Source organism: Camponotus floridanus, unplaced genomic scaffold, assembly GCF_003227725.1.
Source record: "Camponotus floridanus strain SB8 unplaced genomic scaffold, Cflo_v7.5 scaffold9, whole genome shotgun sequence".
NCBI classification, from domain to species: Eukaryota; Metazoa; Arthropoda; class Insecta; order Hymenoptera; family Formicidae; genus Camponotus; species Camponotus floridanus.
In genome coordinates, this window is record NW_020229860.1 from 2,471,951 (window position 1) to 2,490,773 (window position 18,823).

At 34.8% G+C, this 18,823-nt stretch overlaps 4 protein-coding genes across 5 annotated transcripts in view; 3 read left to right on the forward strand and 1 right to left on the reverse strand.

The window, feature by feature from the left end:
* Positions 1–190: 190 nt before the first annotated feature.
* Positions 191–999, forward strand: LOC105255709 (protein JTB). The gene is made up of 3 exons (XM_011265159.1): positions 191–385; positions 518–751; positions 815–999. Exons 1-3 carry the CDS (start codon positions 330–332, stop codon positions 975–977), a joined length of 453 nt encoding a protein of 150 aa, XP_011263461.1. The 5' UTR covers positions 191–329; the 3' UTR covers positions 978–999.
* Positions 1,000–1,010: 11 nt separating this feature from the next.
* On the forward strand, positions 1,011–2,780 carry LOC105255701 (glutathione S-transferase C-terminal domain-containing protein homolog). The gene has a single exon (XM_011265149.2). The coding sequence runs from the start codon at positions 1,050–1,052 to the stop codon at positions 2,754–2,756; it is 1,707 nt and encodes a 568-aa protein (XP_011263451.1). The 5' UTR covers positions 1,011–1,049; the 3' UTR covers positions 2,757–2,780.
* An 850-nt stretch (positions 2,781–3,630) lies between these two features.
* LOC105255677 (U3 small nucleolar RNA-interacting protein 2) lies at positions 3,631–16,114 on the forward strand. 2 transcript variants are annotated; one of them, XR_889544.3, is made up of 9 exons: positions 3,631–3,791; positions 4,181–4,311; positions 4,380–4,486; positions 4,572–4,799; positions 4,917–5,029; positions 5,115–5,311; positions 5,399–5,742; positions 15,880–15,969; positions 16,059–16,114. XR_889544.3 is itself a non-coding variant. In XM_011265114.3 (8 exons), the coding sequence occupies exons 1-8, from the start codon at positions 3,732–3,734 to the stop codon at positions 6,092–6,094; spliced, it is 1,404 nt and encodes a 467-aa protein (XP_011263416.1). In that variant the 5' UTR covers positions 3,631–3,731; the 3' UTR covers positions 6,095–6,124. The 2 variants fall into 2 exon arrangements, 1 of the variants encoding a protein (XP_011263416.1); XM_011265114.3 differs by lacking the exons at positions 15,880–15,969; positions 16,059–16,114 and adding an exon at positions 5,871–6,124.
* LOC105255688 overlaps positions 11,555–18,823 on the reverse strand; it is a 47,660-nt gene continuing 40,391 nt past the window's right edge. The window contains 3 exon segments of the mRNA XM_011265130.3: positions 11,555–15,026; positions 16,033–16,353; positions 18,480–18,783. Coding sequence (XP_011263432.3) covers positions 14,869–15,026; positions 16,033–16,353; positions 18,480–18,783 — 783 coding nt within the window. The 3' untranslated portion in view covers positions 11,555–14,868.

An 18,823-nucleotide genomic window follows, 5' to 3' on the forward strand; every position in this document is an offset into this window, starting at 1 on the left:
GGGAGCGTCCCATTTGACCACGTTGCGATTGACCACAGCCAATTATATCGACCTGTGCCTAGGGAACCAGCAACGATTAACCAATCAGAGAGTCCTATTTTGAATTGGCCAATTGGCGACGTGGTCAATCGGGTGCCACTCCACTTGTGTCAACTTGTATCGTTAAATGAAAAGCACCCATTGTGTTTACCTGTGTTTACTCGCTCGAATCTTCTCTGTCACGCTTTCACGGAATTATTAAAAGTTGTCCAAAACGGAGTCGATGTTGGCCCATCGTTTTTACCGAGTCTTCTAATTAGAATAATAAAGATTGAAAAAAACATAAAGAAATGATCGAATCTTGTACGAAGAAGCGAATGCTGCTAGGTATTACATTTTTAGGAGGGTTAGTTATAACTTGTATATACTTTGTATTAATGTCATCGGTAGATAATTGAAATTATTAAAGCATTAATGTAATTTTTGTGTTATTAATTATATAAAACATAACGAGAGTAAATAATTTTATTTTCTACAGATTAACGGTTTTAGCGTTAATTATTGAGAGCCACTGGACAAACAGCTCGAATAAACTTTACGTTGACAATTTTGAAAATAATTCCTCTTGCATCTCGAGTGATGAATATGAAGTGATATCCGAATGTCATCCGTGTACAGCTTTTGAAATTGCTAGCGAAAGTATCGGCGTTTGTATTCATGCGAGATATAAGGAAGTGCTAAAGTGTAAAAGTGGGGAAACGATAACAAGAAGGTAAAACCTAATATATTCATATAACAATGCTATGTTTTCACATGTGTGCATTTTATATTACAGTTGTGACAAAGTAGCTTGGCTGGAAGAAAGAACATTTTGGAAGTTTGAGGGTTTTATGTTCGCCTCAGCGATTATTTCTTGCCTCAGTACATATTGGAGAGAAAATATATTAAGACAGAGAATGATCAGAAAAGTAGCAAAACAGTTGCGAATTAGTGTCTGAATGCTATTGGAAACTGAGAAAGATAAGACATTTTATATATTTTATATTTTTGTGTATATTTGAGGAAGAGAAATGAGTGAAGTGTATTTAGCAATATATTCTACAGCAGACTTATGTCTTGCACCAATAGAAACGATAATAACTCTATTTACCATAAAATATTGCAAATCCTTGATTAATATCAAGTTAATACCAACCAAGCAAGATTTAACTGAACAAGCATACACAATAAATCTCTCGAATTTTACTTATGAAGTTATAAATGTAAATGAAATACCTTATTATGCAAGCTTGTGCGAATTACCAAATATCATTATAAATGAAAATAGCTGTGTGGCTGGTTTGTGTACAGTCTTGAGGCAAATTGTAAAGGATGTTAGCACAGAACATTCAATGTATTACTGTAATAAGTTATTAGGATTTAAAGGTTCTTGCTTGATGGCTTGTTCAGAGGCAAGCATATGGACTAAATTTTGTGAAGTTGATCTAATTTTAACTTTGAAATCTTTAGATAAAAAAAATTTAAATACACCTGAACTACCTATTAGTTTAGCCAGATTTGAATGTCACATGTCTCAACCAGTTAAATTGCATAATTTATATAAATATACAATGTGCAAAAAATTTGCTACGCTTAATGTAGCTAAACAGGATGGAACAGGCTTGCTGGAACATACATATGCGGAAGGCACATACATTACACTAGCTGATATAATCATATTTGTGTGCATGCACATTCTGCTGAATATGTTTTCAAGTGAAACAATACTAAAATTGGTACCTCTAACAGTCAAATGGTACAATAGGATGTTGACAGATCAGTTTATAATAAAATGTTTAAATTATTTACCTTTGCTAAAGAGTCATAATTCAAATATGCTTCAATATACATTTCCAGCTGTAGTAAATGAAAGCTTATACAAAAGTGATCCTAAACGGTATAAACCCAAAAATTGTGGATACACGAAGCAAGAGGATATACAACATTCATTGCAATTAGTTGAAGACATAAATATTTCAATGGAACTTGATGCTGAACCCTTTGGTACAGAAATAAACCTGGATTGGTCTAATGTACCTTTCGATGCTACACCAGAAGGTGGTTCACTGCCACCAGTGAGATTGCAGCGTAAGCAAGAGCAATTACAAAACTTGTGCAAACCTGTTCTGAAATTGGCCAAAACAGGCGACGTCATTGTAGATTTTTGTTCGGGTGGTGGACACTTGGGAATATTGATAGCATATTTATTGCCTGATTGTACGATTATTCTTCTAGAGAATAAAGAAGAATCTTTGAACAGAGCCAAGAAAAGAGTCCAAAGATTAAAATTGATAAATGTAAAATTTTGCCAATGTAACTTGGATTATTTCAAAGCAGATTTTGATATTGGCACATCATTACACGCTTGTGGTTTAGTTACCGATTTAGTTATTCGATGTTGCATACAAAAGAACGCGACTTTTGTGAGTTGTCCATGTTGCTATGGTTCATTGCGAGATTGTCATCAGTTAACATATCCGCGAAGTGATATTTTTAAGAAGCATATTGGTAATAAAGAATACTCATTTTTAAGTCATGCTGCAGACCAAACGCACGAGGCATTGAATGTTAAAACCAAACAAGGCTATAGATGCATGGCAATTGTAGATACAGATAGAAAATTATTTGCTGAACAATTTGGATACAAAGTTTATTTTGCAAAACTAATTCCAGAAACATGTACACTTAAAAATCATTTGTTAGTTGGTATACCAAACGATAAATTAACAAATGTTTAAAAACTTATTAATATTCTATTGCAAATAAACATTCTAATTAAAAAAAGATCATATATTCTTGAATTGTATCAATAATTTCTGTATATTGATAATATGGAGATACATTTTGTATATACGAGACTAATTAATATAATATTTTAAGATCAATAATTATAGCTATATGTATGATATTAAATCATATAAATTTCTTTTAAAATAAGACATGCAAAAATAAAAATTATATATCATCATTATGATGAAAAAATAAACTTATATAAACAAATTCTGAAATTTTTTTGGTTTCAAAACTTTATTTAAATTAATATTTTTTATTTTAATTAATTAATTTAAATTAATTTATAATGCAAAATGAAATACTATCACTTATATAAGAATACGTATAAAATTTTAAAAACTAATAATGATGTAATTATTTATAAAAAAAATTGAAAGTCCAGAATTATAAGAAACGATATATTAGACAAATTAATTTTAGAAATCTGAATCTGAGGAGAAATCTTATATTTTCTATTTTAAATTTTTCGTTAATCTATGCATGCGTGTCATAAATGATAGGAATGCGCATATGTCGAAAAATTCCACTATCTAGAATCACTGCACATAACATTCTGATATCCAATAGAAAATATGGATTGTAACTAATATTTTCTTTCCTAGGAAACAAATTCTCTTATTGGATGTCGAATATCAGACATAGGGCGTTTTCGAATGGTCGGATTTGACCAGAAGAATATATGGTTACATTCTTCAGAAGAATAACTGTGATTGGTCAATGATGTCTAGTAAACTACTCAGGTCAAGTCAAACCCGACCATTCGAAAATGCTCATAAATTCTACATTATTACATCTATTAATGTTTGTATGTTAATGGATTTGAGCGCATTTAATTTGATGGTCTTTATTTACGTCGCACGTGGTTGAAACTACTGACTACTTTTAAGCTAAGTAACAAAAGATTATTTTTCATTATCGTGATGTCGTTTTTCATTAGAAATTCTAATCGAAGAGGTGGACCACAGAAACGCAAGTACACAGTACGTTACAATTTATTTTATTTTCTGGAAAAAATTACATGGTTATCTCTTTCCTCTATTTAAAGGTTAGAATTAAACTCGTGAAAAATGAAAAGTTTTATTGAATATTAAATTCGTCAAAAACTTTTCATTAAGGAAAAAGATTCATGATCGATTCCCAGAAGAGATTAGTATAATTATTTTACTTTTTTCAACTTCCGTGTATTGTTGTAAATAATATTGTTGTATATAAATATATTATTATAAATATAGTGTATTAGATACAGTGTATTAGATCAATCGATTAGAGACTAGAGGATAAAGAGATAGAAAACATCAATTATGATATTAACTATTTATTATACTAATAACTGTCATATAATTAAAAAATATGTAATTATATTATATAGTTCAATAGTTACTATGGTAAAATATCCAAAACTCAGTCTACAAAGCGATTAAAAAAAGCAAATAAATCTGTAGATGATGACAATGAAAGTATTGCTAGTACAGATGAAGAAATTGCAGAAGAAAATTTAAGGTAATATAATCAAATATATTGAAAATATATGAGATTATAAAAAAATTTTATATCTTTAAAAATAACAGGAAAAAAACAGAAAAGTTTGAAAGTGAAACAGAAGAAGAAGAAGAAACTGCACAACAAAAGAATTTGAGACTTGCAAAGAAGTATCTTCAAGAAATTGAAGAAGAAGGTACAAAAAAATTCTTATTTTATTTAATTATATTATCTTTAAAGAATCATGCTTATGTAATAAAATTACTTTTATAAAATCATAGAAAAGGATAGAGCAGAATTTGAAGAGGGTGCAGTTGCACGGAGATTACGTGAGGAATATTTAGAGCAAAAGGGCCGACTGAGAAAAACTGTAGCATCAAATTATACTGGCCACAAAGAACTGATACCATTAAGGTGTAAAGAACATAAAGGACCTATTACTTGTATTTGTCTTTCCAATGATGGTAGTATATTATACTCAGGATCCAAAGATGGCAGTTTAGTTAAATGTAAGTTCATAAATTTAAATGAATGAATGATTGAATAACAAAAATAAAAAAAAAACAATGATATTTAAAGAGCTTTATTTATAAATAATATCAATTATATATATATGTGATTGTTAGGGTCAGTAAAGGAAAAGGTTAAATTAAAAGCCATTAGAGGAAAAAGAGGAAAAACGAAAGATGGAATTAAATCTATACGGTGTATGGCAATTAGTACAGATGGAAAATTTCTGGTGAGTTCAAATAAAACTTTTTTTTTATTTTATAAAAATATTTTATGATAAGTTTCATCAAGAGATGTAAATTCTTTCTCACTAGGTAATAGGAGATAGTGGATGCAATGATATAAAAGTGTTTTCTGGGGATACTTTGGATCATATAAAGAATCTACAAGGTCATAGGAAGTTCGTATCTGGATTGATATTTCGAAAAGATACTCACACGTTATATTCCGCGTCCGAAGATAGGAGCGTGAAAGTTTGGAACTTGGATGATATGGTTTATGTTGAATCTTTGTAAGCAATTTTATTTGCAATGCTAGTATTTTTTGCTACTTTATTTTATCTTGGAATCATTTTTTATTGTAATATTCTCTCTTATAGATTTGGACATCAGAGTGGTATTACATTTATTGACGCACTTTCACGAGAACGCGCTATCACGAGCGGTGGTTACGATGGGACCATTAGAATATGGAAAATAGTCGAAGAATCGCAGTTAATATTTAATGGACATAGTCTCGGTAATAGCATCGATATAGTTAAGCTTATAAATGAAGAGAACTTCCTCAGCGGGGGAGATGATGGACAACTCTGTGTTTGGGGATGTTTGAAAAAAAAGCCGCTGTGTTCAGTGCCAGAGGCGCATGGAAAGGATGAAATTAATGACCAACCAATGTGGATTTCAAGTATCGCAACATTGTTAAATACAGATTTAGTAGCATCAGGTATGTTATTATCTTTATATATTTATTTGGATGTGTATATATAAATATATATATATATATATATATATATATATATATATATATATATCATTGTCTACATTTTCTTTTTTTTATATTGTGGTTTTTAGGATCGCGAAATGGCGTCATCAAATTATGGCAATGTGGTCAGGGTTTTAGATCTTTAAATTTGTTGTTTGAAATTAAACTGACAGGTTTCATAAATGCACTCGCTTTTACATCTGATGGAAATCAGCTTATTGCTGGTGTAGGTACTGAACATAGAAATGGTAATTGGTGGCGAATACCAGAAGCAAAAAATGCTATTGTTATTATACCATTGATACATGAATAAAAAAGACAACTAGTCTTTACTATTATTAAAATATTTTACATAATATCTATATGTGTGTACATAATTTATATCTGATTATAGATTATTACATCTTTTTAGATATCAACATTATATTTTTTATAATTTGTATAAAACGCTTTATACTTACTTTCCTCTCATTTTTAGCAGTTACATTAAAAACAAAAAATATTCAAATTAAAGATAAATACAATTTTAGCTGAAATTAATTAAAAAATTTATAAATGCAATTTATAAATGCGATACCAATCTTATTGCGATGAAAGGTATATACATTTAACAACGTGTGAATGAAATGAAAGAAATATTGGTCCACAGTACAAGTATTTATTTATTCTGTACAAAAGTTGAGTTATAAAATATTATGTCCCTATTTTAGGTCTTGTTCTTAGTCTTGTATACCATGCCGTCTTGTGAGTCTACGTTCGTATAATAACAATATCGCCGCATGGAACGTTCATACTCGTCCGAAAGCGTTTTTTCACATTATTCCGATATTTCGCGAGTTATTCCGCGCAAATAATACGCGCGCAATCCCGGCTTCGCTTCCGGGCGATCACCAACGTTCTGCTCACGCGAATTTTGGACTCACCATGTACATATAAACCAAACCGATTTTTTTATCCGCATATTTATTCAAGTCAACAAACAGTAGTACAGCGTGTGTACGCTACTTCTTGTGCATTCTTGCGATAAGTTTTCAAACGAGTGCGATATATAGGCCATCCTTAATGGGGGGAGGGGGCATACCACCCTTCCATCGTCTCGTTTTTCTTCTTTTTTTATTTACTGACTGCTTTACTGTCCCTCCAGGCCGTAAGGGTGCTATTCAGTGTGTTTCTTTTTTTTAAAGGTTCTCAAGCAACATCGTCTTCTGCAAAAATACGCGATTAAATCTCTCCCTGTTTCTCTTCAAGCTGGCGCTAATCTTTACCAGATGGATTCTGAGATTCATCCTCATCCCCCTTTTCTCGTCACAATTGTTTCTTACATCTCCCTTTTTTTCTTCACGACATTGTCTTGTTTAATTATTAGGAGCTTTTGATGGAGTTGAACATGTATAAATTGCTATAGACGTAGCGCTTTTATTCTTTTCATCGATCTTTTTATCCTATTGACCATTAATTTTTTGGCAGTAATTTTCTTGTTTTTTGAAAATAACCCAGATTTATCAAAGTATCAAAGAGTCGGTTTAGATCTAGAATCTAGAATCTAATAATAAATGATTCGTGTTTGACAGACTCGCTTGAATATGACAATGCCTTTTCCTCTCTTGAAACGGAATTGGGCGCGCGCTACTCCCGTTTCTCTTGGTAATAAATCACTTATTCTGCTTATTTTTATTACAATAAACTGCATCTGTTTTTATAGATATTTGACTGTGTGATGTATTGTTGCTTTATTGTACAATATTGTGTAAAACCACGAAAGCGATTATTTTATTGCTATAGAAAATCTTATCTTCGCCCAATTCCGTTCAATATACATAGTTTGGATTTTTTTTCACCGTCGAAAAGGATTACAATAATCGCGGGAAGAGAGATGCGTCTTTGATGCGCTCGTTGCATATTAGATATGGATCGATATTACATTGAAAAGATATTACATTTATAGCGCTTTAATCTGCCGAAGAAAAATGATCGAGGATACGCGTTGTAACATAATTCCTTAAGCGTAATATGATTAAATTTTCGTCAAATGTGCAATGCAAAACAACAGAATAAATGTAGAAATGCACATACTATTCTCGTGAGACGAGTATTTGTTTTCTATTTATCGTACAATTTCTTAAGTAGTTGATAGACTTTACGTACATATATAAAAGTATTAAGTATTACGATAACGGTTTGCATTCGACTGATATAATTATGCTATTAATAAAGCGTTGTACATCATTTTTATGGTGTTTCTGAAAAAATTAACTAGAAAAAGAAAGCAGAATTTGTGTGTGTATGCGAAATAATATTTATTGCTTTTTTAAGTTCTATTAAATTGAACTTAAAATTAGCAATATTAGCAAAACATTGGAACGTATTTTTTATTCTGTTGGAATGTACCGAAGTTTATTGGCTCATCTCTTTAGATGATTTCTGATTCTGTCTTTGTCTTTGTTCTTTTGTTAGCAGCATTAATTGAATTGACGATAACAATTAAATATGGCAGTTTTATTTCGCAAAAATGACGCTTTTATATCAAATAAATAGAGCAGTTGTTGTATTATATTTCGCGCAACGTGTATCTATATATATATGAATTAAAAATATATTTATATTAAAAAAATTTTATAAATTACTTGAGCTTTGTTAATAGCGTTTTTTAATTATAGATTTAGTGACAATAGCAGGAATATTCAATTATAATTTAAAAAATATTTCTTTTAGATAAAAATTTTTAGGCCTCTTCCCATGGCGTAAAAATATATAAAAAGATTAGATTTGAATCAAAATTAGGACAACAACATTTAGGAACAATATTTTAGATTAATAAAGCTTTTAACATATTCGAGATCGATATGTGTATAGTTAACTTGAGTATAAATCATGACAGATATGCGAGAAATCATTTCTATATAATACGTAATGTCTCTTTTTTTTCTGCTTCTTACAATATGTATATGTATGATAACATCTACTTATTTTAACGGATCTTGCAAATTTAGAATCATACTTCTTGACCAACGCATTAATATGAACGAACGATTAAAATAGAAGAATAGACTAGAAGTTGCATTACCCAAGTGAATTAGTGCCAAATGTTGTTATTTGTCTGTGATTTATACGACACAAGTCGAGTAGATCGTGCATGCTTTGTGCATCGACTATCTCTTTTGTACTAACAGCAAGATCGCGCGTAAGATAGGACGGTCCATATTTTATAACGAACATTATTTATTTACTAGAAATTATAAAAATAATTTAGCATATGCGCAAGAGCAAAAGTTACAACATATATTTATATATTAAATAAATACTTTTTACAGAAGATAAATATTGCTATGTTGAATATTTTCATTTCTTAATCACTAGAATTATGAAATCTAATTTGCAATATATTTATTCGTGTTGCACGATAACAGATTACAAACTAGATAAGCCATGATTCTCTTTAAATACATAGAAACCTATGCGATTAATGTACTATTTTTACAAGAATACTATACTTTCTAAATCCTTCTGGACCGTCCTTTCTCTTTCTCCTTTTTCCCTCCTCTGTTCCTTTTCTCCAGACTTTTCCGACAAACAGGAATGATTTCCGCAAGGTATTTCGAAACAAAATACGATGCAGCTAGTCCCCCGACCTTGATGCACGATTTTCCTTTTCTTTTTTTTTTTTTAAATTACTTTCGTTTGCCATCGATATACTTCGCTATATATCGACATACATATAGAATATACCTACATAAATTGTGTAACACCGACGAGCCTACGCTCCCACGCGTAGGACCACGTACATCTTGCTCGCCACCCGCCTTTCATTCTCAAGCATCCATCGCACGCGTGCTTGCGTGCAGATTGCGTTTACATGAACGCAGTTCTAGATATATCGTGTGCTTCACTTTACCTTCGTGCTCTTTCTCACATTCTCTTTCTCTCACTGTTTCGCATTCTCTCCCTCTCTTTCTCTCTTTATCACGCGTATATAATCTCGCTGCATAGCATAGTTTCGCGACAGCTGCATGTCTGTGACATGTATGTGATGTGTGCCTTGTGTCTGCATGTAAACTTTGTTTACGTTTATCTCTTTTTTTATACACTGTTATCTGCAATTTTTTTGGTTGATTATGGCGTTTTTCCTGTTTTTTTTTGCAACCTGTGGTCGCTCGTTTAAATACTATTTCGCTATAGTGGACTACCGTTATGAATGCTACGCTACTTTGTATTGTATCCTGTAACGCTTCGTAATAAACAACTGGTACTGTACTTGAATGTGCATACTGGTGAACACACGCAATCTATAAGGTTCCGTTCCAAGGATACCATACGCGGCGGCGAACCGAGCACGGAATAAAAACGGCAAGGTACACTCGTTAACGAGCCTTACCGATCTCTAGCGAGATCGTGGATTTTTAATTAATATCTCAACGCGTGGACGTCATGGTTCATTGTTCACGGAATGCGCTGCATTCGATAAAATAATCTCCCGAAACAAATTATTATACATCATATATATCCAGGCACGAAAAATCGGGTAATTGTTATAAAAACGTTGCATCAGAATCGAAGTATATGTAATTGACAAATTCTATTATTGAAATATTACAATGCCAAAAAGAAGATAAATAAACTTTTATCTTATTATTTTTAATTTTCATATTTTTTGTCTTTTATCGTGAGCATGTATCAGTTTTCAAAATCTTTTTTCTATTAATTTATTTTATTATAAGGTGAATGATTTGGTTAATTTACGATATAAAGCGTCGCGTATGGTAACCGTGACATCGAGAGTGTATATGTATGGGTCCTGTATGCTCCGGTTACAAAATAATATACGCAACGTGAGAAATCACTGACTAAGTGCTTGGCTCCACACTCGAATCTGCTTCCTGTTTAATTAGTGTTCTTCGATTATGAATAGTTTAATCGTAGTTTATAATTAACCACTCTGTTATCTTCTCCATCTTTTTAAAAATCTTAGACATCAACATACATTCATTTTTTTTATTTTTATAATAAATCATTATTAGAAACCTATCTCGTACTCGCTATGCACTTTAATATAAATTTATCGCGTTTATCGTTATTAATCGTTAATTTATTTACAGACGCGAATATTTACGAATTTCACATCTCCTCGCTCTTTTTACGTTAATTAATTAATTCATTATAAACCGCACGGCCGTGTTGTCAGCGCGGTGGATATTTTACCCTCGATCTCGAGAAGAGAGGAACAAATATTTTTTTTCCTTTATAATGTGCATGGATATACGCGCGATATATCTCTCGTTTGTGCGAGAGGCAACCGCACGCGTCTCGTCGGGCATTCTTTTTTGTTCTTGTACACGCACACGAGTAGATAATTATGTAAGCGAGGTGGCATACCGAACGTAAGCAGACGGGAATTCGGGTCTCCTCGGGATGGACGTGAAGCGTATCCTGTGTTTTCGCTTTTTTCTCTTTTTTTAATCCTATCTCGGACGTTTATTTACACGTGTTTAAGTCGTATCGTGACGGATCTATGAAATCGCATGAATCGAAATATAGATCCGACTTAACGACCGCGTAGTATCTCATTGTGTATACATGTTACATCTATTTACATATGTCTCTGAACAAACAAATCCACCAAAGATGCGTTCTATTTGTTGTTAAAAAAATACTTTCTTCCTCCTCTGCAGCAGGACGCCTCACGCCTCGCGGTCTGCGATATCGTGGTGTGTGGATAAAATGGATGTGAATGAAATGTAAATAAAAGAGGGATAAATAAAATAAAAAGAAAAGTAAATTTTTGCAGTGAGTGACCTTGTCTATTTTCTATATCGAATAATTCGAGTCTATATTATTGTTATAGCGTGTTCGCTTATCGTTCGCGCGGATGATTACCATTCACGTTAATTCACGTATCATCTCTGCGCACATCGTCTTTCGCATACGAATAATCGATCAAACGGTGATCAATTTCTCTTTTTGCAACTTAAAGTAAGTAAATTCAACTCGTGATCGGCGATATTTTCACAATTCCTAACAATGCACAAATATAGCACAATAAGCGAGCGTATTCATTCGCTAAGCGAAATTTAAGATCTCGCAAAATGAGATTGCTGATTATGTGTATAATATTAAAGATATGATAGCCCTGGTTGAAAAATGTTTTAATTCCTAAAAATGCTTTTAATATTCATAATTATTAAACGAGTATCTTTACGACTGTTGATTGATTTATTTCAGAAATAATAATAAATAAAGATACTAATTAAAAGAATGTTGCAACAATTGACAACTTCTGGATCATTAAGGAATTATTGAGGCAGCAATTGACTATATATTTATAAACAGTACATTTTTGTTGCCAATAGGTATAAGATTGTTGACTATATGACGATGCATCAGAACATTTCAACCAGGGAAATCAGAGATAAATATTTTTAACATAAATGTCCTTATTTTAACAAATTCGGAACATTTTGTAATATGATAATGATTGTCTGCGGATGCGCGCGGCAATTTGCTGAATATTATTTATAAAAGGATGTAAATTTTGAAACAATGATCGAATGGAATCGTGAAATATCGTGTGAAATATTGCCCATTTTGCTCGCCGTATTATTACGAGAATACAACACAAAAAATACAGACACTTAGGCATATTATAATACTGCTGCTGAATTTCCGCTGTATATTCGCAATTCTCGGTTGATCGTAATCATTCGCTGTTGTCGTAATCGTAGACGCAAGTAGGGACGATAAATCATGAATGAACTCGTCGAAAGCGAGCCGGGTCACGTCGAACAATCTTCAACTTGTAAGGACTATTGTTTCGCTATCTAAAGATCCTGAGTCAGGATCTCTTATTCTCTCTTATCTCACACGCACGCATCCGCACAGGCACTCAGATACATTCTCTTGTCACGGTATTCATTTTCCGCATAAATTCGTATTTACAATAATTCGTTAGTGTAATTGCGCTTGAAATTTTCTTTTTTAGCAGACACGAAAGAAAAATTACTCACTGCTTCATCTTTCTTCCTTGTATGTGTTTACGCACGCATGTGCCGTATGAACGCGTATACGCAATCTCGCTTTCGACGCACGTGGCGTCGCATGAAAGATGAATCTGCAAGTATGCGGCATGAAATGTACGTATACACGCGTGTGACATCATACGTGCGCGAGTCTTTTTTTTAGTAAATAAATACAATAATAAAAAAAAGAAAACCTATATAGCATCAATAAATCGGAAACATGATTGAACAATTAATTAATTAGATACCGTGAATAGTTTGAATAGAAATATTATCCGTGTATAATATATAATATATAATATTTGGAACGGAATCAAAAACGAGGAAAATAACAAATGTCAGGAATTGGCCTTGGGGGTTTATTTGCGCCACGATCGCCGCTTCACCCCCGGCGCCGATAGTACGTTAATTTATTTGTTATTAAATTTGATATTTCACTAGCGAATATAGAATATCGAGTGTTGAATATTCGTAGCGTAATGATAATGCATAATAAATATAATACAGATCTCTATAGATAGAAGTCTCGGTATGGTACAGCTATTATACAAATCTGTCTCTTACTCGATTCACGACTCAGTCTCTCTTGCATGCTATTTTTTATTTATTCGTTCACTCTTTTTCTCCATCATCTTTCTTATCTAACAGCTTGAGTCAATGATACATGCAAATTGTTGGTGACTCGCAACGATGACATAATTAGTTCGATATAATGGCAAAAACTCGCACAAGTTCATGTCTCGCGTTGCTTTGTTCGACGAGTACTTTTACACAGTGCTCGCATAATCACACTTTCTCTTTCTGATACACATTCTCTTCGTTTCTTTCTCTCATAATATTTATCTAGAAATACGGCACTCTTTCTTAAATCTCACTGGCCCCCTGCTGCCCATCGGCATACAAGACGACCAAGAGCCACTTGTACATATTCATTAGGAATTTATTTACACGCGTGCTAATTATCCTACTCATGATCTCGCACGCGAAATCGAATGATCCTTCGTCCTCGGCGTCCTGTTCTTGGCTGAGTATCCGCAGCGATCGATCTGAGCTTAAACGCCGCGTGAGAGACATGATTACTCCCATACGATTCTTTTAATTTTTTGACCCTTCAACTAATCATCAAGGAACGAGATGTTGTATCGACGACTTAGAGTCATAGAATCTACGAGATTCCTGGGAGATTCTCAATAAAGATCGCAATTGTTCGCTCTGGATCGTCTTGGCCGCGAACCGGAAATATTCCGAATAAGAATTTTCAGGTACTCTTTTCTCGGGGCACAGCGTGCTCGGATGATCGCACTTGGAAAAAACCATGACTTTGTCGATTCCATGCAAGGACCCCTTAACGAAGGATCGTTCGTCGTCGTTGGTCGAGCTTACGCGATATTTTGTCCTGAATTATAGGATTCGCGACGCTGGAATGAAAGAGACGCGATCTCTGACGGATTTTCTCGCGTAGCCCTGCTACTAATATACTAATAGACTCCGTTTTTCTCTCGTACACTTTCTTCGCTTGAGGATACTTAGCACGCTGCCTATGACTCCCACTTCGGTTTCTGTCGATATTCGAATAAATAGCTATCAGCGTAATGATAAAAAGGACAACCAATACGACTACCATTTATAGTAGTAATAATAATGGGCGTGTACTATAAGTAGTGTCTAATAGTAGCATTTTCCTTTTTTCCGCTTTCTCTATTTCCCGTCCTACCTTCGGCTTTGTCGACTTTGTAGTCTGGTATTCCATCTTGGAACCCTGCTAGTTTGTATTAATTGTAGTTAATATGGCGTTGCCGCTCGTGTGTCGTGCGTGTCTCTTTTCTCGATGTGTATCTTGCTCTTTATTTTCGTCTTTTCTCTCTCTCCGCCTATTTCTTCTCTCTTCTCTGCCATCTCTCGAGTCGGCGCGACCATGGATCGTGCGTGTTTTATTACGATCAAGGGACGGCCGAGGGTCGCGCGTGCATGTCTCGCGCGCTTCTCAAGAAATCAATTAAACGTAGGATAATCACAGAAGAAGGGGTTTCGACGCATGGGATATACGACGTTCTCGTACGTTGGCGGTGCTATCGCTTCACCGCAGCAGCTGTTGCAGCAATGTGCTCATCAACAGGCTACACATCGCCAGGATTAAGTTCTGTGCGTACCGGAACTGCGTAGTATACGAATTCGCGCCGTTATACGTCAGCTCTTCGTTCTTTACCACCTCATTCGGATGATCCGTATATTCCTCTGTAAAATAAGAATAAAAATCATAAGATCATTGATTCCCATTATATCGATAGTGATGTGTATTAACAAAAATATTGAGTTATATCTTGAAAATACAGCACTACTATTAATAGCCAAATATTATCCAACACTATCGACAAAATGCATAGATAGATATTAGCATGTTAAAGAGTAAGCTATGTCATGATCGATAGACAACTTTCGGCCAATTTTCATCCGATCGAATCTTGACATTATGCTTTGCCGATAATTGACAAAATGTGCTTTATAGCTTACATAATTGTAAATGAGAAAGAAACGCTCTGATTTTTACATGTAAATAATTCTTATATATATATAACGTTATAAATAAATATATAAATCTTTTTTTTTACTTCTATAAATGTCATATGATTGAGAAGAGCGGAAATTCATGTCATAAATTAAGGAAATAATGAGTTAGAACTGAAGCACGAATTAACTGGCAAGATATAATTTGCTACCAGTAATAATTGACGGTGTTGTCGTCTTTTATTATTATTTCTACTATAATTTACCAAGAATATTGAAAGGACAGAACAGTGCATAGCTTTATGTACATAATAAGAAGATAATAAAAGATGTGATCGTTCGCTTGTCATAGAATAAAGCTTAATTAAGTACATTAAAAGAGACTTCCCACAGCGTCTAATATAACGAGCGTTGCCAATGTTCTGACTGTCAATTAATATCGATTGATACTCTCAATGATTACTGTAATGCTTTACATTCGAGCGTACATATGTATGATTTAATTACGCCAAGTGTTCTTCAATCATGCAAAAAGAAGCTAACAATTAATTAATTCTTACAAATCTCCTCTTTGACTTTACAGATCTCAATTGACTCGAGTTAATATCAAGCACGGATCAAATACAAGACATAAAAGCGACAAAGCGTTTCGGAACAAGATTTCATCGGACAGGTAAGATAGACATAGTACATAGACAGACATAGTGCAATAGCGATGTGACGACGTGATACGTACTGTTCTTCTTCTTCTGGCCGGTCGAGGTCTTGGGCGGCGTGATCGAGGACGGCGGTCCATTGTGAATCGGCGGCTGCGGCTGATGCGGATGCGGATGCGCGGGGTAGGCCGGCGGAGGCACGTGGGACAGGGTCGGCGCCGCCGTGCCCGGCTGATGATGATCAGGACGATGATGAATGCTGCCCCCCGGGTAGAATCGATCTCCGCCCCTGTAGACGATCGGCGGCGGCGGCGGGGGCGGCAGACCGGCGGCTCCGCCGCCCAAAACCGCGGTACTCGTGGAGCTGCTGCTGGGCATGGTGCTGCTGGTCACGGCTACGGCTGGAAAACGGACAGCATTGAATCGGTCATTACGCGTCTCTCATCCGTTCATCCGTTCGCGGTCCGAGTCGCGCAGGTGCCGAGGAATAATTGGTGAAGCGATTACGGTTATCAGCAGTGAACATTGAGAAACGAATGGGCTGAACGGGATGAGGCTTATTTAAAAGTCGAAGCATAATTTGTACCGTTATGTTTCGAAATGCTCTTGCTTGAAATGACGTTTGAACACCCTATCATTGAATCTTACAAGGATGAACTTCAATAGTATTCGCTTTAATTCAATTATACGATTATTTCCAATAGGAAGAATATGTTATGTGTTGACAGATATATTGTTAACAATTTAGAATTATTGAAGATGACATTTACTTCCGCCTCATATTACTATTTATTCCATCGTGTTTCCATTCGAATATATTTCTCGTCAAACATATATTCATCGAGTTCTTATATTTAATAGATTTTTATAACGTACAGAAAAAAAATGCAACAAAAAGTCCTTCGTTTTTAATGTATAAGTAATTTAACAAAAATAATCTCAAATATAGCGAACCCTCGTCATATTCACACTTTCTCATCGCGAGCCCAAGGATGATTCTCGTATTATTCTGAGCGCATAACTTGACGCTGTAGCTGCAGATTCTTCAGAAATAAAACTCGCGACCGAGAAGATACGCACCCCCCGGCGATATAATTGTATGGAAGTAGCTGCGCGCGAACCTTCGACGTGCGTCTACCGTGGACGCGAGTTCAGGTTTTGCCGTGGAATCTTCAATGCTCGAGACGTCGAGGAGGAGGAGAGTTCAGAGTTCCCGGCCGGCGAAATAGCTGGTCATTATGGCGCATGAATCGTCTCTGCCAGGGCGGAGGTGGCATGAAGAAAAAGAGGGAGAAGAGGGGGAAAGCAGGGGAGAAAGAAGCGAAAGGACGCTTCTCTCGAGGATGCTTCGGAACGAATTGAAGAGAGAAAGAGAGAGAGAGAATAGCGAGGTGAAATGGAATGGTAGAATTTATTGTGCTCCGGGACATAGTGTTGGTCCTCCGATCGCAACAAATAACGCACGGCGAAGATTATAATCGATAGGGATTACTTAAAAGAAAGAGAGAGAGAGAGAGAGAGAGAGAGAGAGAGACAGAAAAAAAACATTGGGAGAAATAAAGACAACTGGATAGAACGATGAGGAGAAAATGAGCTCGAAAGGATAAGCAAACTGGCGAACAAACGAGTACCTGTTATAATAGTTTCTTACGTAACTAATTGCGGGATAATGAATTTACGGTCCATTTCTGTATCGTCCCTTAATCTCTTTTCTCTTTCTATACTTTTTTTTCAGGGCGCGTGTCTTCGATGGAGGTCGCGCGAAACGAGAAAGCGTGAAGAGCTAAAAATGTGATTTACACGCGAAATGAAAAGGCGGTGTCTCTCTTGTAAACGACGCCTGTAATTTTAGATTATGATAATTGAGAAATTAGAATATAATTGCCGCGTGCGAGCTCCCATGGGAAGAAGAGCCTGCATTTCGGATACCGTTTCGTGAATGATGCACAATGCAAATGAGGAGTAGAGCACGTGAGTGAACGAATCATGTTACACGAACTGTTTGCTAACTACCGATTCTCCGTCAGAGAACAAAGGAAATTCACTGCTGGCGTTAACTTCGAAACTTTCAAGAAAATGTTAGATTAAAAAAACAAAATTTAATTTATAGAAACTTGAAACAGTTTTTGCATTTACATCCGCACGCGCGCAACTTAAATTATTTTAAATCATTTTATTAAATCGGATATGCACACATTGATTTCAAAATCAATTATGTCGATATACCCAATATACATGAAAAATTGAATATAAAAATTTCGATATTTCGATATTCTAGTAAAATTTATTTCAAAAGAGATAAATTAAAAGAATTTGAAATTTATATTTGTAACAATAATGACCAAAACATATGTGCTAAAACGCATATAAAGTTTTTATAAAACATTTAATTATTATATACGTCGTGTCAACCGTGGTTGAAAAAAAATTCTATTTAATTATATGAAAAATAATGCCTTTTTTGTTTATAAATTAATTCTCGTGTTCTTTGATCTTTCGCTACGACATATCTATTCTAAATACTTACAATTGTTGCGCGATGTCGCCGACGAGGATGAGGTGTCGGCCTCATTACCACAGCAGACCTTGAAGACGACCTTCATGTTGTGGCTGGTGCACCGTCCGCCGATGCGCCTGTGGAGGTCGTCCTTGGACGAGGTGCTGATGAAGTAGTAATCGTGGCCCGGGAGGAACTCGAGGCCCCCGGGTTGTGGCGTGAACGGCCTGAAGGTGATGGTGAAGTACATCATTTTGCGCGGCTTGTCGCACACCGCTATTACCCGCGGACTGGGGTTCGTTATCCGACATGTCTCGTACTCCTCCTTGGACACCTGTAAAACGTCCAAGAGGAATCGTGCAGTCGGATGCGAC

Excerpts from the sequence above, each read along its gene's own strand:
- LOC105255709 (XM_011265159.1), top strand. The coding sequence starts at position 330 with ATGATCGAATCTTGTACGAAGAAGCGAATGCTGCTAGGTATTACATTT. Across the intron at positions 386-517 it reads GGTATTACATTTTTAGGAGG|ATTAACGGTTTTAGCGTTAA; the intron begins GTTAGTTATAAC and ends TATTTTCTACAG. Across the intron at positions 752-814 it reads GGGGAAACGATAACAAGAAG|TTGTGACAAAGTAGCTTGGC; the intron begins GTAAAACCTAAT and ends TTTATATTACAG.
- LOC105255701 (XM_011265149.2), top strand. The coding sequence starts at position 1,050 with ATGAGTGAAGTGTATTTAGCAATATATTCTACAGCAGACTTATGTCTT.
- LOC105255677 (XM_011265114.3), top strand. The coding sequence starts at position 3,732 with ATGTCGTTTTTCATTAGAAATTCTAATCGAAGAGGTGGACCACAGAAA. Across the intron at positions 4,487-4,571 it reads TCAAGAAATTGAAGAAGAAG|AAAAGGATAGAGCAGAATTT; the intron begins GTACAAAAAAAT and ends ATAAAATCATAG. Across the intron at positions 5,312-5,398 it reads ATGGTTTATGTTGAATCTTT|ATTTGGACATCAGAGTGGTA; the intron begins GTAAGCAATTTT and ends TCTCTCTTATAG.